At 47.8% G+C, this 26,919-nt stretch overlaps 9 protein-coding genes across 9 annotated transcripts; 2 read left to right on the top strand and 7 right to left on the bottom strand.

The window, feature by feature from the left end:
* Nucleotides 1-2,727: 2,727 nt before the first annotated feature.
* GLAREA_12589 (uncharacterized protein) lies at nucleotides 2,728-4,778 on the top strand (the record flags this gene model as incomplete). The annotated part of the gene is made up of 8 exons (XM_008083370.1): nucleotides 2,728-2,732; nucleotides 2,781-3,294; nucleotides 3,350-3,447; nucleotides 3,520-3,706; nucleotides 3,865-4,464; nucleotides 4,517-4,525; nucleotides 4,578-4,688; nucleotides 4,761-4,778. The coding sequence occupies 8 exons, from the start codon at nucleotides 2,728-2,730 to the stop codon at nucleotides 4,776-4,778; spliced, it is 1,542 nt and encodes a 513-aa protein (XP_008081561.1).
* A 795-nt stretch (nucleotides 4,779-5,573) lies between these two features.
* Nucleotides 5,574-6,923, bottom strand: GLAREA_12590 (Metalloproteases (zincins), catalytic; the record flags this gene model as incomplete). The annotated part of the gene is made up of 1 exon (XM_008083371.1): nucleotides 5,574-6,923. One exon carries the CDS (start codon nucleotides 6,921-6,923, stop codon nucleotides 5,574-5,576), a length of 1,350 nt encoding a protein of 449 aa, XP_008081562.1.
* A 1,078-nt stretch (nucleotides 6,924-8,001) lies between these two features.
* On the bottom strand, nucleotides 8,002-9,460 carry GLAREA_12591 (Acid protease; the record flags this gene model as incomplete). Its single annotated transcript, XM_008083372.1, has 5 exons — nucleotides 8,002-8,558; nucleotides 8,634-8,890; nucleotides 8,954-9,037; nucleotides 9,085-9,156; nucleotides 9,264-9,460. 5 exons carry the CDS (start codon nucleotides 9,458-9,460, stop codon nucleotides 8,002-8,004), a joined length of 1,167 nt encoding a protein of 388 aa, XP_008081563.1.
* A 1,026-nt stretch (nucleotides 9,461-10,486) lies between these two features.
* On the bottom strand, nucleotides 10,487-11,948 carry GLAREA_12592 (Lysozyme-like protein; the record flags this gene model as incomplete). Its single annotated transcript, XM_008083373.1, has 4 exons — nucleotides 10,487-10,498; nucleotides 11,013-11,252; nucleotides 11,314-11,712; nucleotides 11,757-11,948. 4 exons carry the CDS (start codon nucleotides 11,946-11,948, stop codon nucleotides 10,487-10,489), a joined length of 843 nt encoding a protein of 280 aa, XP_008081564.1.
* Nucleotides 11,949-13,199: 1,251 nt separating this feature from the next.
* Nucleotides 13,200-14,408, bottom strand: GLAREA_12593 (uncharacterized protein; the record flags this gene model as incomplete). The annotated part of the gene is made up of 2 exons (XM_008083374.1): nucleotides 13,200-13,981; nucleotides 14,060-14,408. The coding sequence occupies 2 exons, from the start codon at nucleotides 14,406-14,408 to the stop codon at nucleotides 13,200-13,202; spliced, it is 1,131 nt and encodes a 376-aa protein (XP_008081565.1).
* A 505-nt stretch (nucleotides 14,409-14,913) lies between these two features.
* Nucleotides 14,914-18,483, bottom strand: GLAREA_12594 (P-loop containing nucleoside triphosphate hydrolase; the record flags this gene model as incomplete). Its single annotated transcript, XM_008083375.1, has 1 exon — nucleotides 14,914-18,483. The coding sequence occupies one exon, from the start codon at nucleotides 18,481-18,483 to the stop codon at nucleotides 14,914-14,916; it is 3,570 nt and encodes a 1,189-aa protein (XP_008081566.1).
* An 866-nt stretch (nucleotides 18,484-19,349) lies between these two features.
* GLAREA_12595 (uncharacterized protein) lies at nucleotides 19,350-21,635 on the bottom strand (the record flags this gene model as incomplete). The annotated part of the gene is made up of 1 exon (XM_008083376.1): nucleotides 19,350-21,635. One exon carries the CDS (start codon nucleotides 21,633-21,635, stop codon nucleotides 19,350-19,352), a length of 2,286 nt encoding a protein of 761 aa, XP_008081567.1.
* A 491-nt stretch (nucleotides 21,636-22,126) lies between these two features.
* On the top strand, nucleotides 22,127-23,695 carry GLAREA_12596 (S-adenosyl-L-methionine-dependent methyltransferase; the record flags this gene model as incomplete). The annotated part of the gene is made up of 1 exon (XM_008083377.1): nucleotides 22,127-23,695. One exon carries the CDS (start codon nucleotides 22,127-22,129, stop codon nucleotides 23,693-23,695), a length of 1,569 nt encoding a protein of 522 aa, XP_008081568.1.
* A 614-nt stretch (nucleotides 23,696-24,309) lies between these two features.
* GLAREA_12597 (Acid protease) lies at nucleotides 24,310-26,545 on the bottom strand (the record flags this gene model as incomplete). Its single annotated transcript, XM_008083378.1, has 3 exons — nucleotides 24,310-25,001; nucleotides 25,051-25,634; nucleotides 26,529-26,545. The coding sequence occupies 3 exons, from the start codon at nucleotides 26,543-26,545 to the stop codon at nucleotides 24,310-24,312; spliced, it is 1,293 nt and encodes a 430-aa protein (XP_008081569.1).
* Nucleotides 26,546-26,919: the final 374 nt, after the last annotated feature.

The following is a 26,919-nucleotide window of genomic DNA, read 5'->3' on the forward strand; positions in this document are numbered from 1 at the left end:
TGACAGGAGTGGGTTTTCGTGTAGCTGAGTTTATACCTCTTCGGCAAAATCCCATTTGACCGACGTTGAGATAGAGCTCTCCGAGCGAGCGGCTAGCTCATCTATCAGAATACGAGCAGCAGTACCGTTAAGGTACTCACTAGGGTCCCTACTAGCTCTGACCTAGCTGATTCCGACGTTGTGGAAGGCACTCTAAAGGAGTGGATACTTGCGTGGTACTCGCTCGCGAATCTGGTCATCAATTTGTCGACGTGGTCCATGCTCAGGAACGGGTTCTGAACACGTCTAGAAATGCCAGCTACCGAGACGGGGTTGAACAAGGGGAATTGAACGAGGAAATTGAGAAGGGTAACAATTTGTCGCGGTAAGCGCATCGACAATCATTCTTTTCACGGTGTTTCTGGCCGATTTCCGGGGCTTTCGCACAGATAATGATCTCTCCTAGACATCATCGGAGTTCAGGTCCTGTCACCGGTATGATGCTCGTGGCGTGTTCCAGTGTTGATTTTAAAAGCCTTTGAAACGAAAGGGGAGAAGGGTCCATGTATGATCGAAAGTATTGAGAATGGCCAGTTCCTGTGGCAGTCTAATCCATGATTGTGGTCCATTTCACAAACACCACTCCGAGGAGACGACGCAAGAATGTCGAGATTTGTAGCCTTGTTCCCAACTCAAGCAGATATCCAGATGTGTGCGGTGCGTTTTGATGGGTACGCACATACGAGATAGACCTGTTGTCGAACCACGGTTGCCATGACGAATTTTCGAAAATCCCGATATCTTGCTTGCCTCAGCATTCCTCATCTTCGCATTCACGACTGGTGTGCTTTCATCGTAAGCTAATATCATTTAGCAAATTATTCTTGTTAAAGGCCGATCGTTGGTCCTTACCTTCTCGTGTAGTTGCAACACTCTTTCCAAAGAAACGAAAGAATTCCCGAAAAATATCACAGCCATCTCAGTTTCATGAACTACGTCAACATTGACCTTCTCTACCCAGAAAGGCCTTGTCATACTTCGAAGTCCATAGGGGCATGGGTTCAATTGCTAGGCAACTTCTGATTCTCTCACCAACAGCTCTCCCACCAAACGAATAATGACCAGTCATTCTGGTGGCCGTTTTCTACACGCGTTTTCTACGCGATCGTTTTTTGATACAAATGCGACCATGTTGTTACTTGAATGATTGCTGGCACCAGCTGAACCTCGAGTGGTTTATTGAAGGCTCAATTGATGAAAATCAGGCTTCTTGACGACAATTAGTGGCAAAGTCGACGCGTTGGGGGCATGGATCATATATCACGTGCATTACGGGTCCGTCAGATTTCCTAAACTTTGTTCCGATTAGACATCCTGCTTTCTCTCAAATACACAAAGTTCCTGTATTGTACTGGAGAAATCAGCGTGTTCAATTTTTGTGTTTGGAATCCCTCATGCACGTTTCTGGTTTTCTTTTTGCTCTATTTGAAGTTTCATGATGCGCCTGTCATATTTTCGGTGGCACAGCGTGCGTCAGTGCTGAACGTCTGTTCTTTCGATCAATCGTTTGATCTTGCCGCCTTGATGTACTGTTCATGTACCACGAATTCATCTGTCGAATCAAGCGATGCCATGTTTTGCGGCAAATGTGATCAAAAGCGCGTCTTACAATGGGACCTAAGCTGCCGGGCGGCAGGGGATGAAAAAGTTTTTTTTCTGAACTTAGAAGCCCCTTTCAACATGCAGCTTTCCAACGCCAGTCAATTGCGCTCGGTGGACCTCCTTGCTTGTTGGACTCTACAATTGAGGACGCTAGAAATAGGAAAGTTAGAATGTTTCTTTTCTCGTCTTTTGTCGCACTTTTCGTAGCATTTTTTTTTGCTTGTCGAAGATTTATGTATTCAATCTTCAATTACGTCCCCTCGAGTTGCATTTCGTTGCTGCATTTTTTCAAAAGATGTGGTTAGTTATCAGAGACCAGGAAAGCGTCTCGGGAGTGGTGACAACCTCAGCGAAGCCTTTGGAGGACCCAAACACTTTGAGACAGTCCTCGCCGTCTATTCACAACACTAAACTCTCTGTGGGACTGGGAGTTGGTGTAGGTTTTTTGTTGTTGGCAATCTTTTGGGCTCTAGCTTTCGTGCTCTGGACAAGGAGGAGTGACATGAAAAAGAGGTCAATAAAACATCGACGCGCCAACGAATCTTTTCAAACTCCTCCTCACGGCAGAGAAGAGGAATGGAGTATTAGTGAGGGGATTCGGACTCTGCACCACGACTCGGACATCATGATCGATCAATATGGGCGCTCTTGCGAAAACAAGCCTGTGGTGCACCGTTGAAAATGCCGATTCTTTTTCTCCAGAAATTATTTCAAGATTCGCATTTTCACCGCTGCGGAATTCGTAAGTCTTTTCTTCAAAATCATGATGAACGCTAACACTTGTAGTTGTTGAATAACCAGCAGTTGACAGAGCCAAGAATTACCACATAAATTGCTTCGACAAGAAGCTGACCTTCGATCTCGAAGATTACAGTATGACCGCACGGCATCGCCGAAATTCTTTTGGGACAAACACCAATATTGGCAGCGCAGACATCGTGCCGAAGAATTCTAAGACTTTTAGAACCAATCAGGTCATCAATGTACCAGGCGAAGCTTCCTAGCGAATTTAAATTTCCGGCGGACATGGTTGCTAAGCCACCACAGGTAAGAAGAGCCTCAAATTCAACCCGTTTCTTCGTCACCATGTCGTACTGGCAACTGATTTATCTTTAAGTACTTAGAGCTAAGGTTTCCAGGAGCGCATTCTGGTACATCGACCCAATGGCGACTTCTTGTGGGGATTCAACCCCCATCATACGTACCCCCCAAGAGAATGACCCTTCGGAGCTTGATTTCAAATGTAGAGGGCTGAACAAGTCAGATACAGGTTCATCCTTGCCCAAACCTTTACCGCAAAAGGATGAGAACGAGGTGATAGGGGATGTCGAAAATTTCGGGATCCAGTTTGAGTTGCACTACGATCTCTCAGGGAGAAACACGACCGAGATCTTGCAAGATATTCTGTGGGAGATGTCATGGCGTACACCGGTCCATAACTGGGATATCAAGATTGTGCCGGATTCAATGAGTGTTCTAGCAATGAAGGGACGGCAGTATCTGAAAGCTAATCCATTGAGCCACTCACTTGGGTTGAGTACCTTGACATCCTATTCTACGGTGGAAGAGATTCTGTATCACGGAGGAATCTGTGAACGACTGCCCGCCAGTGAAGGCTCAAATGATATTGCGAGGCATATGTTTTTCAGGAAGGTTCTCATGACCCGCTTTCCTTCGTAATCCGGTCAGCACTAACAGGTCAACTCAGGATGCATTCAAAGACAATCAAAGTCTGTTTTCTTTTTCGAAGGCTGTGTCGAACGGGGATCGCGCCCTTCACGGAGTCTGCTTGCAGGGGCGGATTATGTTAGTGAAATTCAAACTACTCAAGATCTTTTGACTCGAAATCCATTTTCTGACAGCTGACGATATTGTCAGTTTTATCAAAGAGCATGTTCCGCACCCACAGAAGGATTGCCTTTTACTACTATATTCTTTGACCATACGATTACAGTATGAAGAGTACGGTTTCATTCGCGCATTTATCGACAGACATCTTAGTTTACGCACATCCGTTAAAATGCCGTACCATTGGCAGGAAACTCTCCCTCCCGAGTTAACATCAGTAAGTGTGGCATTACTTCAATAGTTGAATTGCATTAAACTGTTGGACAGGAGAAACAAATATGCTACAGGAGAGTTTCGGTTTCCTGTCACATAAAGTATCTTAAGTTAGATAACATTCGTGGAAGCAGCCTCCAATCTGATGCTATGAATCATCAGCAAACTTCTGGGTCTAAGGGATCAGGAAGCGGAAAAATTCCTCTTCTTAATATCTCCGAAGAGTCATCTTCAACGCTTTTAACTATCGTTATCCCGGAAGAGTCCGTTACCAAAGAAGAAGAGAATGGACTCCTAACAGACCCGAATGGCCTTTGGACAGTCCTCGTAGTCAACGGTCCTCCCGACTTTGGCTCAGGATTGGAACCCAGTCATCACCTAACCCCAATCTCACAATTTCTGCGTGGCATAGTTGCATCACTTTGCACGCTAAGATCCAATGCACAAGCCATCTACCGCGAGCTCAAAGATCTGCTTGCCCTTCACGACAATAACACTATCTTTGATGACGAAAACTTTACCAAATCTACTTTGTATCATTGCACCGTCAAAAACTGTGGAGAAGTTGTTACGTGCATAACCTCTACTCTTCGATTCATTCGGAGGACGAAGAAAAGCCACTTAGATAAGCTGTGCCGAGATGCACATGCACGCGAGAAGCCGGGGATTGATCATTGGGCCCGCGAGATTGAGGAGGAGATTTTCAATCTGGAAGACCTGAAGGAGGAAATCCTGGCATTGAGTGCTGGGGTACAAGAGAGTGTAAGTGAACTTCTCACACCCTTCTTAATCATAGAAACTGACTATTGTATAGCGTAATGCGGTATAGAATGATCAAACCCAATAATTTATGTAGTTGCTAACGAATAAATCAGCTACACGGGGCCACATCAGTTCTAGAGGCAAGATTAGCCGCTCAACAAACACACCGTATGAACACCTTGGCTTACCTAGCTACCTTATATATACCATTGACAGCCTCAACGGTATGTTGCTCGCTCACAATATCTCCAGCTTCTCAAAGTGGGCAATACTGATTCGTTACAGTCCATATACAGCATGTCCGTTCTACCTAGTGCGGCATCTTTCCAGTCGTTCTTCGTGGTCTTCGGGGTCCTCTTGCTCTTGACGATACTTCTGGGGGCCAACCTTCAGAAGATGTTAGCATGGGTAAAAATCATGGCGGCGAGAGTGAAGTCTACACCACAAATGGCTCCACGATTGGGTGTTTCAAAAATACTCCCGGTGTGGCTTCAAGCTTACCTAACTGGCTACAAGAAGCTCCTAAATCCCTATGAGACGCACATAATTCCACATCCGGTACTCTCCAAATGGCTTTTCCCCGTCAGAATCCTATTCCACTTATCGCGAACTGGCCCGATCCTCTTCTTGCGGCATTTTCTCCTCTCTGAGATTTGCTTCCCATATGATAGATACATTCTATTCCAGTACAGACATAATGAAATTGTTAGAGTCAAATTTCATTTCTTGTTTTTCATCAAAGATGTTGTTCGATTTCCATTCATACCGGCTTGGATCGCCACAACTGCTGGACTTGTTGTCTATTTTGTCGTGTGGGATTTTATGTTCGGGTGGCTTCCTAAAATCTTCGGGATCGAACTTGATTTTATTTCTGTTTGAACGGGTTGAACGGGAGAGGTATCTGTATGAGTTTCAAGTGTTTAGATGGATTAAGAGTCATGTCACTCATGGAAGAGATCTGTCATACATATGTTCTTCCCAAACAGGTATGATATTTGATGTGGAACACTAATTGATAATTGCTTACTCAACATATAGTAGCACAAACAACGCTCAACAATAACTCCACAAGCCAACAAATATCCTCCAGTCAAACATCACAAGCTAGCTCAAAGCTCGCCCTTCTCAGCAGTCAAGACCTTGACGGTGACCCAGGCATCCTTAACCTTCTTCTCAACATCAGCGTCAAACAAACTCTTCGCATACTTAACCGTCAAGTCCGCAAACACCTTGAACGCGGCCTTGGTATCGACACCTATGAGACTCTCATCTTTCAAACTCTCATACCAAATCTTCCCAGCCTTCTCCCAACTATACCCGCCCAAGCTCGTAGCCGCAAGATAGAACGCGCGGTTCGGGATTCCAGAGTTCATGTGCACACCACCAGAATCGCCAGCATCGGTGTTGGGAAGATCCATATACCCATCCATATCAGCAGGTTGACTATCCTTTCCAACTTTCGGGTTGTTATAAGCAGTCCCGGGTGCTTTCATAGAGCGCAACGCCTTTGCGCCCGTGATCGCAGGAAGGAAAATGCCCTCGCCGATAAGCCAGTCTGCATCAGCAGCCAGAACCTTGCCCTTGGGTCCGAAATATTGCTTAATCATCGTTCCGAACACATCTGCCATACTCTCATTCAGAGCACCAGATTGGAACTCATAAGCGAGATTCGCGGTATATTGAACAACACCATGTGTGAGTTCATGACCAATAACATCGATATTCTTCGTAAAACTCCCAAAGATCTCGCCATCGCCATCCCCAAACGCCATCTCATCACCATCCCAGAAAGCGTTATCCATACCAGGAGGACCAGGCTGATCATCATAATGAATACTCCCAATCATCTTGAGATTATCATCATCGATCGAAGTCCGCTGAAACACCTCCTCATAAAACTGATACGTCTTCCCAAAATAATCATACACATTCTTCGCATCCGCATCTGTCAGCGTCGTGGTGCTCCCCTTCGCCTCATCCACAATCAGCGTCTTGCGTAGTTTCGGCGTCTTCTTCGAGTCGTAGATGACGCGATGGATCACCTCGGTCGGCGTAGGAGCCACTATTCTCGCATCAGCTTTTGCAGCGCGCGCGGTATGGAGGGACGAGGTAGTCTGCAGACTGTGCTGGGCACGTTCTTTCTGCGCCTCGCTCGTCTCAGACGACTCTGCGATGGCGCTGAAGATCTGAGGGGTGATGATCGATGACCTACCTCCTGCTGCGAGGCCCTGGACTTTGCCGGCTGGTTTGGCGATGGCGGCGTTGCGGATCTTGCGGTTCGCGGTGAGCTTGCAGCTGTGGTGATAGGTTTTCTCGAGGGCGATGCGCGTGGGTTCGGAGGGGTTACCGTTGTCGAGGATTTCTTTGAGGAGGGGAGGTGGGATGATGCAACAGACGTGTTTGGTGATTTGGCGGGCTGGCTTAGCCATTGGAGACGTGGAGTTCATTTGAGCGGCCATGGTGCGGAGGGTTCTTTGGTGGTGGGTTCTAATGAGTTTGCTGGTTTGTAGGGATGATAGCATTGGAGAGAATAATTCAAAAGTCCAGATTCAGACTTCAAACGACAGCCTTCTTATATATACATGTTGGATAGCTATGTTGGATAGCTACCTAGTCAGCCAGCCTCTGTCCTGCCGACGCCATACTCCAGCTGAGCATCCATCACAAGCGGCCATAAAAACAGGTAACACCCAACAAACACTCACTTGCCGCTGGCCTCTTCCCTACACCGAGCTGTTTCAATGCCAGAATTCCAACGAAGCCTCGTTGTTGTTCCCGCTCACAGATATGGTGGTGTATGGTGACTGGACAAAGCTCCCCAGCGACAACCTAACCGAAACCCTGCATGATCACCTGCATAACCAAGGCCAGCCGCCCCTGATCGCATCCAGTTTCTATCACCTGTCTCCAATCGCATTGGGGCTCCACAGGCGTACGTATGAATGGCGTAAGCCTGACATGCCTTATCGGTACTCAAGAGGAAGTTGGGAGGTTGATTGCGAGATATGTCGCAGCTGAATTGGACGTGCGAAGAGGGTTCCGGCAGTGCTGTGATCCGATTCTTGGAAGTGGGGTTGGCGAGGCAAGACATATGACGGAATCGCAATGGGCACTTGCCAAGATGCACAATCATCTGTTAATGTCAGTAGGGCTGAGCATGGCTGAGGATGTGGAAGAAAGCAAGCATAAAAGTTAAAGAGGCGAATGTGATGATAAGGAGGTGAGCAGAAGTTGCTGCGACTTAAATGCTGGTGTGAGTAAGATAATATATAGAGGTGAGATTGCACTTTAACATCTTACAACGCACGTAAGATAGCAATTACCTAGTCCAACATTCGCAAGACTAGATTGTTGTAGCTGCGGGTCATACCGTAGACCAACTTCCCCCCTGACGGTGTAAGCTATGGTCAAGCGAGCGCCCCCCTTTCTATAGATGCGAGGCTATGCTAAAACCAATCAACAATGCGGGGTCAATATCTATCTCGTTCAGCGATCCACTCGAGATTGTTGTTCTCCTCCACAGGCTTCCGCCTACTATCAGTAAGACGTCTTGGCAGCGAATCCGATTCTATCATGGCCATAATCAAAAACCAAGAACTGGCTCATGATGATAGTGTCACCCCAGCCATAGAGAACTCCAAGTTCATCAGGTGGACCCAAGAACAGTTGGCTTATACACATCTGTGGGTCAGATGTACCAGCAATAGCTCCAACGTGTATGTGACTGCTTGGTATCGTGCCCTTATGGTCTGCGCTAATACCAAATATCAGGTCTGGAAGTTTGGTGCCACAAGGAAAAGCATAGGTCCGCGACGCATCATTCCAGACTGAGCCTGGTATGAGTCTAAAAAACTCGTCGAGAGCCCATTGGGGAAGGTGCATTCCATCTGGATCTCCAGTATCGATGATGACGTTGAACGGGCCGTGGAAGTACGTATTTCCTGCAACGATGCCGTTGATTTCTACTGTCCAATGACGAGAATTAAGTGCAGGAGCCCAGCCAATGTCTCCGTGGTACTTGCTCTGATCAATGAAGGCAAAATCCATTGTGCCAGAGGATGTCGATTTATGGTAGTCGATAGTGAAGAGGGGATCTGTGTTAAGCAAGTTACATGGTAAGTCTCCGAACCGATTTGCATGCCACACCGCATGATAGAGAAACAACTTACTATCAAGGAAGTCCTTGATCGCACCGATCCAATTTAGCCATAGAGTTGGACCCGTTGGCATGTTCACCTCTCGATTCAGGCCAAACGTACCAGAAGCAGGGCCTCCTAATCTGAATCTTGCACTTGTTCCAGTTACCATTTCGAAATTATAATTAGTCAAAGCCAGATTACCAACTTTGACGAATTCCTGTCGAACGGGGCCCCAGAAGCATCCGAATGAGTAGCATACACGGAATATTTCCCCGGGAACTTCTTTGCTAGAAACAGGGTTGAATAGGATTGCGCCCGGTTCTAGAGACTCGGGAGGAATTAAGTTTGACTAAACGTAGAAGCTTGAAGCGCCCGTGTCGACTGTGAGCAGGAGCCTTTGTGCTGGGATTCCTATCTCGATGGCAATCATCCATCTGTACCTCATTAGCGTACTGCTGAGAATACTGCGCGAGACACTTACGATTTGTCGACCATCAAGCCCGGCGTAACTACTGAGGTGCTACCTGGAGCCGCCAGATCATTTTCGTTGAGTCTAGGAATATGTCGGCCTGTGTTATTCTTTTAGATGGACTGTCAGATAGAGAAGATCTTGCGGCACTGGCAGAATCTTGTTTGAACAGGCGAAAATCTCGAGCTTACTCTATGAATCCACCACGAGATCGGCTTCGACTTCTGTTACTAGATATGGTCACTGCTTCCACTTCTAGCGAGAATCCAGCTGGATTTCCTATTATGGTGGGATAGTCTCTGGCTTCATTGTTCTTCAAAGGACTCGCGCTCGAACAGATGTCAAAAGTTATGAGCACGCTTAGTGCTGATGAAAATCGTAGTAGCATGGTGACAAGCATGGAAGGCCCCTCGTATGTGTATCACTCGTCCCAATACTTTACAAACTCTAACATAATGAGTACTTATAGTTCTGTCAGGACTCCTTAATACCATGTTGCGAGTTGAAAAGTGCCGTTCTAAACTCTCCATCACAATATTCCCAATACCTACAACACATGTCGTTTGATCATCCAAATTTCGCCTTCCACAGCAGCATGCGCAGATTCAATAACAGCCCGCAGAAAACCAGCCACAAACAACAACTGGTATAGCATCTGGTAAGCAGAAAGCTTTTCTCCAGCTGATTGGGCTTTGCTTGCTTCTCCCGTAGCACAAATAACAAATATACATGCTGAGGTAAGATAGTTGGTGATGAAGCAAGAAAATCTCAATAAGGAAGCTCGAGAACAACAGCTGCAAAGATACCAAACATTGTTTCTTCAGCACAGAGGATTCAGGAACACAGCCTAAACCAACTCTATAAAGAGTATAAGTTAATATTCTGTATCGCCTTAATACTAATATAATACCAACAAAACAAATGAGCTGGAGTTTAGGTGAGCAAACCCTACTAGACGAGCGCTTGCCTCGTGTAATTCAAGCAACATAAACAAGAAGCTCCAAAGGAAACATCATTTCTCTAAATCGCCATCTCTTAGAAACCGTTGACCAATATTCTGAACCTCTCAACAGCAGTTTAATACCAATAATACGAACTGCGCGAGTTTAGGCGAGGACATCCTTCAGGACGAGCGCTTGCAGCGCTGATGTTGTGACACACACAGTTAAACAGTTCAAGCCAAATACTTTCCCGCGAATGATCCTGTCAAGCGCCGGTTTAATGGATTAAAGAGGTGGTGCGGAGAGTGGTGTTTGCTCAATGCATATTCCTAGTATATCGTCTTGTGATTGTTGATTAGCATTGTATGAAGCGCGGGTTGCTTAAGTTAAGTAGGATAGTTGACAATTTGGTTAACAATTAGTCAATACTGATACTTTATTTAATACCGCTCGTGGCAGCTTCATGGAGTTTTTTAAGTGAAGTTCTAGACAGAGTATTAGCTACCAAGAAGCACACGAATAATCACGTAGAGGGGCGGCAGTTGGATAATGATGAGGGTGGTGGAGCCATTTGATAGTCATTATCTGATAGCGATTGCTAGGCTTTAATCGTGAGGAAAAGATCGTGATGGGGTTGTTCATGTAAACTTAGATACGTGGATAAATTAATTACCTCCTACTAAGCTGATATGAGAGTCATGTCGATCTAGGTTATACAGAGATCTACATCCGGTATATTTGAATATTACCTTGTCGGTCTTTCGAGGTAAAGGCCTCCAGCTTTTAACAATAGCTTCAGTTCTCATGATTCAATACTCAAGAAATTACGCGCGGCAAATCCCGTCCAAAAAACTCAAATAAAAAGTAAACTAACCAACAGATGCCGTCCTTAAAAATGCAAAAAACACATACTCATACACCCTTCCAACACACAGCCCTCCCCACCTCCCACTAACAAGGAATGCCCTTCTCCCCAGTCCCCTCCCTAAACAAGCTCACCTCCGCATTCCTCCTCCTCGTCAAGCCAGGAAGCACCCCATTCTTCCCCCGATTCCACTTCGGCAGTTCCTGACCCGCAACCGTATTCGGCGCTTCCCCAGCATTCAACCTCCTAATCAGCGTCGAATCACCCGAGTTCCCGCAGCCCACGTTGAAGGCCCAGCTGACGAGCGCGCCGAACTGGTTCGCGTTCAGCTTGATGCTGTCTTTGATTTGTTTGGCGATGCACTTGCGCGCCACCTGGATACAGTCAGTAAGTGGAATGAGAGAGGAGGGGGGAAGGGGAAAAAGGGAGAATTACAGCGAGGTCGTCCTGGATCAACGAGTCCCCTTCAGCGCGAGAAAGCGGGATACTATATTTGATCTCCTTGCAACTAGCACTTGAGCACAGATGCCCATAACCAATCGTTGGGTTTCCATCAGGGTCTTTATATGCCGTCGCGCTCCAGCCTTCAAAACCCTCTATCAGTTTCAAGGTCGCAGTGTTTACTTTGGGAGCGCCGTTGCTACAACCGCCTGGTGCTGGTGCTGGTGCCGGCGCGGGGCCTGGAGCTGGAGAGGTGGACTTCTTGGTGCAGCATTGGATGCCAGCGGGACCGGGACAGTGGCCTGCGGTGCTGGTGTAGCCGCTGCCGCAGGTTGAGGTGGTTTGGCAGAGACCGGATATGCTGCTTACGGTGCAGGAGCCGTAGGTGCAACACTGGTGTTGTTAGATGGGCGAGATATGGGGGAAGGAGGGCCTACTTGGTTGTCTGTACCGCCGGGACAGTGACCTGCTTGGGAGGTTCCGCCTGAGGACTTGCACGATGCGGTGGCCATGCAGAGACCATCTTGCTTGCTATTTATTTGGCAGGCTGTGTTTCCTGGTGCTGCGAGGGCGATTGGGGAGGAGAAGAGGAGGAGGGCAGCGAGGGAAGCTGGGCTGAGATGGACCATTTTGTGAGTTGGCGAGGGAATGATGTGATCGTGAAGATGATCCTTAAACGGTGATGTTAAGCTCCATTCATATAGGAAATCCAGAATCAACATCTCAAGCCATGGCAGTTCATCCTCCTAAAATAACTATCATGTTGTACCGAGTCCGCATACATTTTGCAGCGCTCCGAACTTTGTATTACTGAATGATGCGGGTCAGCATCATCGATTTCCTAGGACGACATCTAGTCATTTGATCAGGCTCTGTGTTGGTGAAGGGTTGTGTTGTTCTAGCTCTTCAGCTTTGCATCCTCCAGGAACTATCATTGTCGCTCAATCCTCCAGGAGTTGGAGAAACGCGGCTTGTAGTGACAAGCAATTTTAATCCGCATTCCCCGCATTTTGAGTCCCGATTTCTGTGTTAAACGAACCGAGGGGAAAATTCAGATCTATCTTCTTTTTCTGAAAATCTAGAACTGCTGTTGAGCTGAAAGACATCATGAAGTTAGCTGTAGCTCAATAGTTCGTGGCAGGATTCGTTACTCACGACGATATTCAGCTCCAGATTTCAGCTCGACATAAACCAAAGCCAACCTTCAATGACTGACTAGTTCTTCTACACAATTAAGACATTGCCATCGTCTTCGAAATCCTCCCCGCCTTCGCACCTATACCTCATACATGTGGAAATTGCAGCTGAAAACAACAAGCAGGTAAGTACAAAATCGGTACCTGCATTTGAGGTCGTACATCCTTCTCGCTTAAGCGAAGCCGATCCTCCCTCTCATTAGAGCCGCTCTACCAAAACCCAGAATCGGGATAATCAGAATCGGAGGAGTTTAGCAGTGTGACTTGAAATGCAACGCTAACGAGACCTAGTTGATCGACTTCGGCTCGCTGAAGACGAGTGTATGAATGATCGATAAAAGTTGTAGCCAAGTCTTGTGAGGCTATTGTAAAGAAGATTGTGGTGGATTGGATTGACTTGCAAACTATAGGAGGGGAATTATTGGGAGATTGGAGTAAATGCGTACTATTATCCAGTGTCAAAAAATCTAAATGGTTGAAATTAGTCAGTAGACGACCTTTGAAGATTAATAACGGTTGAGAAATCCTTCGGGAAATTGTAGGATAAACCAAGTAACAGTGTCAGTGTTGTACATTCGTAATATTGTCATAAAATACAGGAGGTCATGGTCGTCGTATCCTGCTCAACGGCATGGGCCACTTTCGGTTATCGAAAGCTCGAATGCGAATACCCTCCCAACCAGCCTACTTCCTCAAATAGCGACCCTCACCTAACCTCGAAATCCGCTCCTTCTCTTCCATCGTAGCATTAGCATACGCAAACTCCCCCCTCTTCGCCTTCCTAAACCCCTTCTTCTCCCAAATCTCGAACTCCTTCACACCAACCCGATGCCACGGGACATTAAGGTCTTTCGACACTCTATCAACCCAAAACCCGACATCGCGAAAACTCTCCGGGCCTTCCACTGGCGCGGCCCCAGGCTCAAAGAAGATCCTCTTCATAGCTTCTTCCTTTTTCTCGCTACTCTCAATAGCCCTATCCATCGCCCTCATCATAGCCGACTTATCATACGCTTTCGGCGCCATCCATTTCGCAACTTCCTTGTAATCGAGCTCGAAGCCAGCTTTGTCGTATGTGGGCGACCCCTTTGGACCCTTCTGATAACACACATGGAGTTCATGAAATGCATGGTCAGGTCTTTTCAGTATCTCCTGCCCGTACTCGTCTTCCTTTTCCTGAAAAGACTTGCGCACTTTATTGCCTTTAGGACCTTTGAATGGCGCAATTTTTATATCGGAGCCAGCTCCTATAACTTGCGGCCTGATTGGGCCGACAAGCCCTGGAGTCTTCTCGACACCATCGATGACTTCGCATGCGGGAGGTGGGGTACTTGGTCGCTCGCTGTCTTTCTTCTTCGTCGATGCTTCCTTCTTATCTGATTTCGACTGTACGGTTCTGTCGGTTTTGGTAGGTGTCTTGTCCGTTTTCGCTTCAGCTTTCGTCGCGGATGATGGCGTTCGCTTGCCTTTTTTGTTCGTCAAGTCTTGCTACGTGGATTTTTCCTTCTTTTCCAGTTTCGACTTCACAATTCCATCGGTCTTACTAGGCGTCTTATCGCTTTCCGCTTGGGGTTTTGCCTTGGATGGAGGCGTCGGCTTCGTAGCTTTGCTTGAGGTACGCCTTTCTCCTGTCCCAGAACCTTCCTCAACCCCCGATTCCTTTGTTGGTGTATTACTCTCCGATTTAACAGAATTGATTGCTTTCTGCAGATTACTAATTGGCTGCAACACAGTTTCCTTCTTGTTTGTGGCCTTGATCTCCTTGTTGCTTGATTTGGCTGATTCTGACGATTTTAAGTTCGATGTTTTGACTTTCTTTGTTTTTGGTGCGGCGGTTTTAGCGTCTATCTGATCGTCTTCTGCGACTCGTTTCCCACTACGAAGAGACACCATTGCGAGGCTTGAGATTATGACTATTAGATTGACAAGGAAATATGGTTTGCGCGAATTCAAAATGGTGTAGAAAAGTAGTTGTGACACGCGATACGACGCGCCCTGACGCAATAGGGGGCTCGCTTCCCATTTCCCCTCCCCCACTCCCTTTATTGGCGTGCCTTTTAACAGCACCGTATGATATCCCGATACTGCATTTCTTGTGAAAGATTTCATATTTAAGAAGACATTCAGCTTCATCTAACGATCCCACATTTCCATCCCCAGCGTGTCCCCTTATTCACATATTCAAATATACAATGTATATAATATCCCCCGTCCTATGCCTAACGCCGTGATCAAATCCCTAACCCATCCGTCGCTATGTAAGTCGCCCAAAGCAAGCCCTAAATCTTAAACGACGTATCGACAACAAATGAACATACTTCTCCTTCACTCACGCACACAAAAACAACCCCAATCCCAGACAACAACCCTCATCAAGGCAAACCTCCACAACTCATCCCTACTTAAACAAACTCCTCAAATCCTCCAACCGCTTCCTCGCCGCATCAACCTTATCCATGCGCCCTTTCTCCCCATCCATACTAATACTCGCCAACTTCCTCTTCTTGTCCTGCAGCTCGAGCATCTTCTCCTCAAAACTATCATTCATGATATACCGCACCGTCGTGACCTCCCGTTTCTGGCCCAGGCGATGCACGCGATCGATGGCTTGCGCTTCCGCGGCTGGATTGTACTGCGGTTCCATGACGTAGACTTTGTTCGCGGACGTGAGATTGAGACCGAGGCCGCCGGCCGTGATGGAGACGAGGATGACGAGGATGGATGGGTCGTCGCGGAAGGCGTCCATGGCGGCGCCGCGGGCGGCGCGTGTCATTTTGCCGTCGAGACGACAATATTTGATGTTGTTGGCGTTGAGGGCGAGTTGGATTAAGTCGAGATGAGCGGTCCAACCGGAGAAGACGACGGATTTTATGGGGGCTTCGTGGTGGAGGATTTCGGATTCCATGCGGGAGTTGTTGAGGTCTTGGATGAGTGCTTTGGTTTTGGTGTGTGGACCGTGGTAGTTCTCCAGGGTTTTGGTTTGTTTTTTGCCTTTGGATTTTGGGCCGCCTTCTTCGAGGCCACCGGGTTTCAATTCGAAATATGAAAGCTTGATGTGTTGTCTACAAATGATGCAGTCTGATGTTGTACGGCCTTCCGAGTAATGATCCATCTGTGCTTTGAAGCCATCAAAACAATTCGGACAGATGATGTGGAAACATGGTGTCATGAAACCAATGATCTTCTCCTTGGTCTCTCCCTCTTCGGCTTCAATGTTATCATTGACACCAACCTTCCTGCTACAAGTCGAACACAGATCCGCATTCGTATCTATCATAAGCTGGTACATGTCGTAAGCTTGTTTGGCAGACAGAGCTGGTCGATCATCCTCATCATCGCTATCCAATTCAATTGCCGAGGCTTGATTCAAACCCTTCATGACTTCCAGATCTTCCTCGCCCAAAAGATCTTCTCCGTGTGCACAAATCAATCGTAAGCGAAGAATAGACTGCAAAATATGCACGTAAGTCCTCCCACCTAAGCTTTTCTCTCGTTGATTGACGATGACCTTGACTCTATCGCTAGCGTTCTTTGCGAATACATCATAAAGGTGTCGCTCAGCAGGACTGAAATCAAGCTTGACTAGTTCATCTCGCCGTTGTGGCAGGTCGATACGATCTTTAAGTCTTCGAAGTGTTATGCTGTCAACCAAAAGGCGTAGTTTTGGCAAAATTTCAGGGTCGCACATTTTGAAAGGAGCCATAATATATTGAGCAAAACCACCTTTCTCATCAAATGGCTTAACGCGAAGGAACGTCATCAATGCACCAAGATCTTCTAGCTTGTTCTGAACAGGAGTACCGGTAACAGCCCATCGTCGTGATGCTTGCAATCTGCAAATTGCTTTGGATTGTTGAGTGGACTGTTCCCGAATCATGTGTGCTTCATCGAGGACGATTCTGAACCAATTCATCTCTTCCAGCGGATAGACTCCATGCTTTTGTTTGCTACGGTTGTTGAACTCACTAGCCACAGATCCATAGGTGGTAATCACCAAATCAAACTGGGCGAGTTTATTGACATCTTTGATACGACCAGATCCATGATAGATGTAGTACTTCAAAGCCCCGGGTTTCACATGCTGCTTGATTTGCTCTTCCCAATTCGCTATTGTACTTAGAGGAGACACAAGCAATGTGGTTTTGCAATTGCGAGAGAGCGGCGCCTGTTCAATCTTCGGTAATGCGGTCTTGCCCTTCTTTGAGCAACATAGATCTCGATTATCAGCTTCAGCCGCGGGTTGCAGTTGGGCCCACTCTAATGCACGATCATCGAGTGTCGCAGTGACCAAAGATAAGATACTTAGTGTCTTTCCGAGACCCATCATATCTGCCAATATACCACCAAGTACTTGAGGAGGGCTCTTTCGCTCTTCTTGTCCCGTGATTACATTGAAATACGACCTTTGCCCGTTTCCACTAATGTTGAGCCGCCATAGGGAGCTGTTGCCCTTCTCATCCGCAGAATATATGCGTTCCTTCTCTTTCATGGTCATAAAATACAAACCTTGCTTTTGATGCTTCAACAATTCTGTGGTAATTCGATGGTTGGGTTCCATCTCAGGTAGACTTTCAGACTTTTCCAGTGAATCAAACATTCCTAGAACATCGCTCCGGATCTCCTCGGTCGTGCGGACAGGTGCTTGTCTACTAGAGTAGGACATTAAAGGCCTTTGAGCAATTTGTGCGGGCTTCTCGATCACATGCGGGTTGTAAAGCTCGACCCCTGACTCGACGAAAAGAGGCGTCCGAAGCCAGAGCTGCTTCTGAGAAAGGTGTCTACCAATTTGAATTGCATGCTTCTTCGGCCCATATAAATTAACATCGAGACCATATCGAGCAGAAACTTCTGAGCCTGGTGGAGGATCGTTAGGTCTCCTCTGCCTTGTCAATACTCGAGCAGCCGTCCTGACGGAGAATTTGGCGTCCAAAATTGGTACCAGACCTAGAGCAGTGTTGGTATCTACACAACCAATAATATTTCGAGTACTATCGACTGCATGAATAACATTCGTCCTGTCATTCTGCCTCCTTCGAAGTTGTATCTTGACCTGCGGCCAAAAACTATTCGATATAGCTACTGCTCCTTCCCTTGGAGTTGGGACTTTGAAAGCGTTGATTTCCGCTCCTTCTATCCGGCCATAGCAGACCTCCTTATCCGCGGGGTTCGAAACAACCTGAACTTCGTCGTCGTCAAATGAAATATCGACGACTTTCCCGTTTGCTACCGCTTGGTCATGACCTTCCTTCCGCTGATCCTGCATATACTGTCCTAGAATTCCTCCCTTTCCGCCACCACTAAATTCCGCCTTTTTCTTATCCTCCTCGCGGTCATCTACAACCTTCCGACGTTTCTGAGGTACCATACTTCGATCTGCCACATTGTGCAAACGATCTAACATACTGCCCATCCCTCCATTCCCATTTCCGTTCGCGTAAGAAGCAAACCCATTTTGCCCGTTTGATGTAGTCTGCTCACCATCATACATTGAGCTTGGGTGGGAGTGAGGCGAGTCTTGACCAGACCCAGCAGGACTGTCAAATTGGAATGAAAGCGAAGGTGCCGGCGACGTACCGTTCGAGTAGCCATTTTGCTGTGGTGAAGCCGTAAGTCGATTTTGCTGCATCGCTGCTCGCGGGTTCAAAAGTTGGGCCGGGTTGAAGGACTGCATGAGTTGAGGTTCTCGAGAACCATTTGCGCCGACCGGTGTATTCGCCGTACGATTATTCGCCCAAGGATTACTCGCATATGTAATATTCTGAGCAGATCGTGAAGGTTGCGTCGAGTACATCGTATTTGCCCCAAAACGAGGCTGACTGCCATTATCGCGCCCCGCGCTCGTCGCCGAGATCAGCTGCGACGGCATCGTATACGAAGAGTTGTCTCCGTTCGTGCGTTTGATACCATTCTGCTGTTCCCAAGAGTCCATCTTTTCGTGATCCGCGTAAGGCTGCGAGCCTGCGCGCATGCAGATATGTTGTGTCGACTTTGCGCCGTTGGGCCTCGAATGGCCCGGCGCTGAACAAGGCTACAGTGAAATCGTGGGGTATTCAAGGCATGTGGGAGGTTGCAAAGGATGCGAAAATTTGAATGGCGAAAGTATCGTCACGCAGCCCGCCGGCGCACGAGTAGATGAGGTCGCAAAATGATGAGGAAAGTAGTCAGATTGTGGTTCGCGAGTTGTATTTCTCTCCCGTCGCACTTTAAAGGAGTTCCGCCGCTGTGACGATAGGGACGCAGGATGATGCACTCGTGCCTGTTCTAGGTTACCACATGCAGGTGGAGGTTAAGTCGAAAAGGTACAGAATAAATGCAGCACGTGCAAGAGCGAAAAGGAATTATCGATCAAGTGAGTAAGTGACTCTTCGAAGTCGAAGATAATCTAGAAGCCGCTGCTGCCGTGGGGTTAAACCTTACCTAAATGTTTGAATTACACTGGGCCAACGACGATATTTCGGCGTTATCAATCTAAACTTTTTGCCCGAGGCTCTGGGTGCTTATGTCATCGTCAGGGTCTGGATCCCGACGGGACGAGAGGGCCGAGGAAGGCTGAAGCGAGAGAATAAGGGGTGTCTTCAATACGACGTTTGTACTTCGCATCTGTAGATGCCTTCTCTAGGTACCTAGGTACTATTCGTAGGCAGTTACGAAGGTATCACAGGCTCGCTGATGTGATCAACTTCTTTCTCACAGCCGCCAAGTAAACCAAGATCACAAATACACAAATCTATTTCCCAGATCCCTATCAACAGATGTCTATGCACCAACGCCCATGCTAATAGTAACCCCAAAATATTATACACCCAGATGTAGCCGTCTGTGTACCGCTCTATATTAACACCAAGTGAATACAGGATTTTTGCTCTTAACCGTCTCAAGTCTTTCCACGATAACCTTACGATGGTGTCCATCCATTCCCTCTGCCGCCGCATACCCAAGATCGCCGTCTCCGTCTTCGCCATCGAATAACATACTGATACTACGGTTTCTATTGGAGCCGGAATATCTTCTTGCATGTCGCTGAGGCGGCCGTGAAGGCCCTTCATAACTCATGCGTCCTCTTGAATGACCGTATTGAGGTCGGTCGGTGAAATTGACTTGTTTGCTCTTCGTGCCTGATTCTTTCCGATTACCATTCGCAGTTGAGATGAAAGCCTCTGGTGAGTTAGCTCTCGAAGCTTCTTCGCTGGCCCGAGGACTAGTAGTCAGTTCGAACCGATTTGGATTTGGCAATTCGGAGGTAGGCGAGGATAAGCCAAGGAGGTCTTGATGTGATGCTTGTGGCGCGGATGCATTGGCAATGCTAATATCCATCTCTTCTTCTTCCGTCTCCTTTTGAAAACCGAAACTATTATTTCGTCGCATTTCCGCAGACGGAACTCGCATAGGTATCGCCACTGGAATATCAACCAGGTCATCCCACACACAAACACGAGCCCTTCTTGTCAATTCAAGTGGCCCATGGTCAACCATTTTCAAAGTCTCTACAACATTCCACGCTTGACCTTTCATAACGGCTATCTGTCTTGCAAACATGCGCTCTTGAAAATCCGCGTCCTGGGAAAAGATCTTTCGGAGCTCTGACTGTGTTTCACTCCACCACTGCTTTGAGGTTAATAGTGGTAAAAAGTGATCTCTAGTCTTTTGCGAGAATGGCTGTCCGATAAGTGTCACTGGTAGGAAAAGCCACCCAAAAGGAAAACTCCGCCATGCATCTGGATGCTTCCATGGCCATGATAAACTGTTGTCGATAGCTCCAATGGACATGGTGGGTCCGGCTTGTGGATTTGGCGAATTGGTCCCGCTGACCGCTGCCATGGGCTGTTGCACTCGATATGGCCCGTCCTGAGCAGGTACGAGACGTGGCGATCTCTCTTCTTCATCAGAAGTCCCGTTCATCCTTGGCGGCTCAGAAACAATAGATACCCCCTGAGTCTCTTGATCCACCTTGATCATCCAGTTATCTAGGCCTCTATCGGTATTTCTCATAATATAATCCAGAATAACCAGCTTCTCAAGCTCCTCCCTGAATGACTGTTGGAGCGTTTCTGTCCATATAAAACGTTTGTTTGGCCCATCTATAGGAGCCATAGGAACCCTTTCCTCGTCGTCCTCATCGTCCGATCGCGCACTAGTGGGTCTGCAAGTATCCTTCCAGCCTTTGCTCTTCCTGGCTGGGTCTGTTTTTCTAAAATGTGTGCTCGCTCGATCCGGCCATGGATTCTCTCTCAGAAATATGTTTGCGTCCTTGAACCCTTTTAAGAAAACCTGAAAACTACCAACTTTTGGTGGAAATGCCTTCTTTTTCCGGTAAAAATTTCTTCGTGCCCAGAAATCGTAGTGAAATGACTTTGACGACAAATGTACAATGTCTGTATACGGAACCAGGTTCGTCCGCAGTCTGCAATCCAGTGTATATGCGGCTGCCTCCGAAACATAACTTAAATTGGGGATTAAACAAGCCCGGCCAAAGAAACACGGAAACAAATTCCTGTGTATCCATTTGTTCCATTTTGGATTTCCGGCAGCGTATGGTTCCTCGTCCTTGGGTTTGAAAACACCAACAACCTTTCCCTCCGTATTCCTGGCAAAGTAACTCCCAGAACTTCCCTGTGTAATCATCTTCGGATGCATCCCTTGTTCGATAGCAATTTTCACGCTTTCAACAATCTCCTCGAACTCCGCCTTTGTCATCCTTCCTTGGTCAGAATCCGAGGCCAACGTCTCTGCCGTCGCAGGTCTGACACCATCCGGGGCCTGAAAAACAGAATGATGAATCTCCAATCGCTCCTCCTCATCCGTCTTCCCTTTCACCTTGTTTATCTTGAACTTGCTTGTGATCTCGTCCGCCCAGCGTTCCAGCCTCGCATTTATAGCCTTGATATCAACCCCTGACATACTGCTAGTACTTCCCATCCGCCGCCGAGTTTTCCTCCTTGACTGTTCAGGCGAAGTATATCCATCTGATCGCATATTACTGCGCGGCAGAGGTTGGGTGATTGAGGCATAACGTGGTACTCCTGCGGGTTGTAAGGAATTTGCCAGATCATCATCAGAATCGGATTCTTCGGCTTGGGCTATTCGAGCATAGCCCGTGGTTTGAGGGCGCGTCCTCGGCATGATCGATGAATTGCTTTTGATATTTATTTCATGGTGTTTTTGTGAAGATGTTGGTTCGAGAAATGGTTGGTGTTGCCACGATTACGGTACGTAGTTGTACGGAGTTACAAGTACTCCTTATGCAAGATATTTTGGTCGCGTCACAGCCTGGAGCGGAACAATGAACAGCTGGGCACGGGCCCTTTGTTTTCATGTGTTAGAGAACACAACTACAACATGTGTAAGTACCACTTCTCAAGTTGAAGGTCGACTTCAATTCTTTTCTTTTTGACCGAATTAAGTCTCTGGTCAAATAAAGTTTGATATAGATTTAGAGTAGTGCAACGTATGCCAGTAAATAGTGCAACTCTAGCTCTGGATCCAGCCAAAATGGTTCCTGCGGGACACTCCCGCAAAAGCGGGGCATCAAAATCCGTGGGGAGAAAATAAATTTCCTATCTGATGTTTCGCTAGACATCCCACATCGACGTCGCAACACCACCAATTCGATCATGTTCGCCGTACCAGGATGGTCCGTTGCCTCGACAGCTCTCAAGAGACAGACCGTCGAACCAAAACCTGCAAAGGAAAATAAGAAATCCGAGGATGCGATTGAAGATGTTTCGAAATCAAGCAAGAAATCCGAAGGAACTGCGGAGGATGCTACAAAGTCAAGCAAGAAGCGCAAACGCGGTGATAAGGGGAAGGGTTCAGAGGTCAATTCTACAAACGTAGCGGAGCTGTATGAGAGCATTATTGAAGGAAAGACCAAGGATAAGAGCAAGGAAGCTGGGGAGAAGAGGCAGAAAGTGTCTACAGAGGGAGGGGAAGATGGAGAAGATGTACCAGTGAAGGTCAAGGGAGAGAAGAAGGAGAAGGTTAAGAAGGAAAAGGGAAATACGATGAAGGACAAAAAGCGGGAAAAGAAGGCACGGAAAGCAGCAGAAGAGGCCTCAACAGACGACACACCATCGTCAACCAAGGAGAAATCAAAAACCAAAGATACCCCCAAACCAACCCAAACCAAAACCCCAATACCAGCACCAAAACTCACCCCCCTCCAAGCATCCATGCGCCAAAAGCTCATCTCAGCCCGCTTCCGCCATCTAAACCAAACCCTCTACACAACCCCCTCCTCCAACTCCCTTGACCTCTTCTCCACCAACCCCGAAATGTTCACCGAATACCACGAAGGATTCCGACGACAAGTCGAAGTCTGGCCCGAAAACCCCGTCGACATCTACATCCGCTCCATCCTCGCACGAGGGGCCCTCAAGAAACCCTCAGAAGGAGGGGCTATCATGCCCTTACCACGCACATCCGGGACCTGCACCATCGCCGACTTAGGCTGCGGCGACGCGGCCCTGGCCAGCACATTACAGAAAGACAGCAAGAAATTACATCTCAAAATCCACTCCTTCGACCTCTACTCTCCACACCCGCTCGTCACGCGCGCAGATATAGCAGACGTCCCTCTCCCCGACTCCTCCGTCGACATCGCCATCTTCTGCCTCGCGCTCATGGGCACGAACTGGATCGACTTCATCGAAGAAGCCTTCCGGATCCTCCGCTGGAAAGGCGAGCTCTGGATCGCAGAGATAAAATCACGTTTCTCGCGCTCCAATTCAAAAGGAGGCGTGGTATCCCACTCCGTAGGGCACCGCCAAAAAGCCCCCTCCTCTTCGATCTCCAAGAAAGAAAAATCAGCCCTCTCCCTCCAAACCGAGAAAAACAACGACCTCGCCCTCGCCGTAGAAGTCGACGACAACCCCGACGCCGTGCGCTCCGAGACCGATCTGCACGCCTTCATCGAGGTCCTCCGCAAACGCGGTTTCAACCTCAAAGGGCCCGAGACAGGCGAGAAACCCGTTGATATGGGCAATAAGATGTTTGTGCGGATGCATTTTCAGAAGAGCAGTTCGCCGGTGAAAGGACGGAATGTGCCGGTGCCGAAGGGGATGGAGGAGTTTGGCGGGGAGAAGCTGGGGAGGAGGGGGAAGCGGTTTATTGATGTGGAGAATATGGGGGAGGTGGAGGGGGAGGAGGGGGTGTTGAAGCCTTGTGTTTATAAGTTGCGGTAGAGGGACTGGATGGGAAGGGCTGTCTGGTTTGCATGTGGGAAGTTATTCTCGATGTTGTAGGAGGCGAAGCATACAAGTATAAATTAATACCACATATCAAACCTCATCTCAAATATACCACGTACTAAGAACCCAATCTCTGCAATCATAATATCATTCTCATCTCATCTCATCTCATCTCATCTCATCTCATAATCATCTCTCCTCTACTCTCTGTACAAACTCTCACTCTCTTAAATCCCACCCCCTTTCCCACTCTTCCACCTCTCCTCTTCCCCCTCCACCCATAAACCGTCCCACACATCAGCAAACCCAAATACACACCTCCTTCCCTCCCCCTCCCCAACCATCATCACAAAAAACAACAAAACTCCAAATCCCCCCCATACCACATGCAATGCATCCCTAAATCCCCCATCCCATTCCATTCTGTTCAATATCAATATGCACATGCTCATGCTCCATCTAGCCACTCGCCCTTTACGCCAGCCAAATCTCATTCGTGTTTTTCGTATTTCATTTCATATATAGCAAAACGTATTCTCTCAGAGCGATATATTCTCAGATGCTGCGTAGTCCCAGATCAACTCCAGATAAGGCCGAAAAGTCCAAGATCATCCCTGGAACAACAACCCAGCAGCATATTCCACATTCCCGCCACAAGCATTCAACGCGTTTACAGCTTCCTCCCGACTAAACCCAAGCGCGACGAGCGTATCGATACTCTGCTGAGGAAACTCGGGTTGTGGCGGTGCCGCGGGGGTAGGAGCTTGAGGTCCCGTCTGAGGCGTTGATGAAGACGCTGAAGCCGTAGGTTGCGTCATTGAAGGCCCATCCACAGCGCCAGATTTCGCACCAATAGTCGTCCCACCCGGCCCTGCGACCTTCGGTTCCTCAGCCCGTTCCTCCTCCATATTCTTCGGAATATCCGCTTCGCCCAGGAACGAGACCTCGACGCCTTGGATGACGAGTTTATCTTTGCTGAGATCTATACAAGCTTGATGGCGTTTCAGCATGTCGAGACCAAGGAGGAGATCAACGTCTTTTCCTTCCATGACGGTGAAACTGCAGGGGAGGAAGAGGTTGCCGATTTTAATCTGGGCGGAATGGACGCGGCCGAGGATGGCTGCGGTGCCAACACCTTTGGCGACACCGGCGAAGCGTTTGTCGACTAGACGCATGATACCGCAGGTTTCGGCGCAGGAGGGGGACATGATGGTTGCTTGGGCGCCGGAGTCGACGAAGGCTTTTACTTTGTGGCCATTTACTTCGACATCGATGTAGAGCATGTGAACTCTACCAAAGACTGTACATATGTTAGGTACTATTCATAATAAAGACGATTTCTCACTCACCCTCTGGGTTATGCTCAATAGCATTTTGTAGATTCTCTTGCACACGCTCCTCCCGAATCATTTCCGCAATTCGCATCTGCGCGTCAATATCAAATGGATCCGCATTTAGATCTGCAATATGCTGTCTCCTCCTTTCCTGCTCCTGTCGCTCTGAATCTTGCATCTGCCTAAATAGCTGAGCAAATCTCTGAGGATCTTCTGCCGCTGCCGCTAACTCTGGCTGTTGGTTCGCAGCTTGCTGTCTAATTGCTGGATCTCCTAATAACCGTAACCGTAAGGTCTCTGGATCTGCCCCGTCTCGCTGTTGAGGTGCTGCCTGGGCTGCTGGTTGCGGTCTTCGCGGAGCAGCCATATCTCTTACGTGTAAAGCCAACATTTCTCCATCTCCGATCTGCAACTGTTCCATCGTTTTCGTATCATCGTTGAGTAGCTGCCCATTATGATAGAGGTGCTGTGAAGCGGCGGGGATTTGTGCTTCCGCTGAGACGGATTCTTTTAGAACGCTGACCGTGGTCTCTGGTAGGATTTCGAGGGATAGGAGATCGCCATCGTGGGTAGGCGCGGTTATAGACAATGTGATGCGCCTGGGGTGAGCTGGTCAGTCTTGAAAGCGGCAGACAATGGTAGATTGGCACAAACATATTGTCAAACGTATGGATATGATCTGGCTATGTTCAAGAGATGATGACTGCGATGGATGTGGCTTCAAGCCCTTCTCTCTTAGGGCGTCGGCTGCTTAAAGTCTTGTTTGAAAACGGAGGTCGTCCTCCGTTAGATGCGGGATGGGAAACAAATGTCGAAACGATGATGTTGCGGAGGTTTAAGTGGGGTTTAGTAATCAAAAATGGAAATGGAATTTATAGCAGACGATGAAGATGGGACGAAAGAATGAGATTCACTCGAATTGAAGTTTCGTTTGTGTATGATCAAGGTCAATGTGGATGGAAGCCTTGTGCGGCAATCTACAGTCAGGCAACGGCTGTCATGACGAGGCTGTTGTTTTACATAGCTTCGTGTGGAAGGATCCACCGACTTCCACAAAAACACATCATCAATTAGGCGTCTTCTTGCAGTGCCACTTCTAAGCTCCTCGACGCGTCGAATATACTTGTTTCGATTGCGATACTTGCGCTCCAATAAACAGCATCTTCAACAGCTACCTGATGCTTCCAATCCTCAGAGACATCACGGCTGTCAGTCGCGGCCCGTTGCGCGGAACATTTTAGAACCGTTTACCTGTTCCTGTCACCAACCATCTCCAAAGGCTGACAAAACCTCCTGCACCGAGATCCAAACCCAGAAAGAAGCAAATACGAGCCAGATCCACGATAGCTTTGGAGGGGTCTTCGTGCAAATCATGACGGAAACGGGTATACCAAGATGGTAATATACCCAGATAGACAGGCATCGCGGCGTGGGGGAGAATAAATCGCCGTCTGAGCGGTCATTCGCATGTTTGGTACTCCCAATGCTCGTACCTGATACATTCCGACATGGTGGATGGCAACGTGGGTGGAAGTACCAATACATGAATAGGACGGTGCCAACGTGACGCCCCCAAACGGTTTCGAATAAGTACCTGATGCGCCGACCGCCACTGCTACGCTCTGAAGGCGGAACGAACCCGGTCGTAGAGGCACGAGAGGGAATGGTGGGGGTGCATACAAGAGTGAGACATTTCCCTTGAGAAAGTATGTTGCATGATCTTCTGAGCATGTATCTTTGGCTTCTGCCTCTTTTGTGATGGAATGGACTCAACCGAGACGTAGTTGGTCTTCATGTATACCGCTGCAAAGAGCTGGATCTTATCTGATATCTCAACTGAGCAGATAGGCCAGATTGTCCGTGGGATGTTATTGCGTGTAACGT

Source organism: Glarea lozoyensis, assembly GCF_000409485.1.
Source record: "Glarea lozoyensis ATCC 20868 chromosome Unknown GLAREA19, whole genome shotgun sequence".
Classification (NCBI taxonomy): Eukaryota; Fungi; Ascomycota; class Leotiomycetes; order Helotiales; family Helotiaceae; genus Glarea; species Glarea lozoyensis.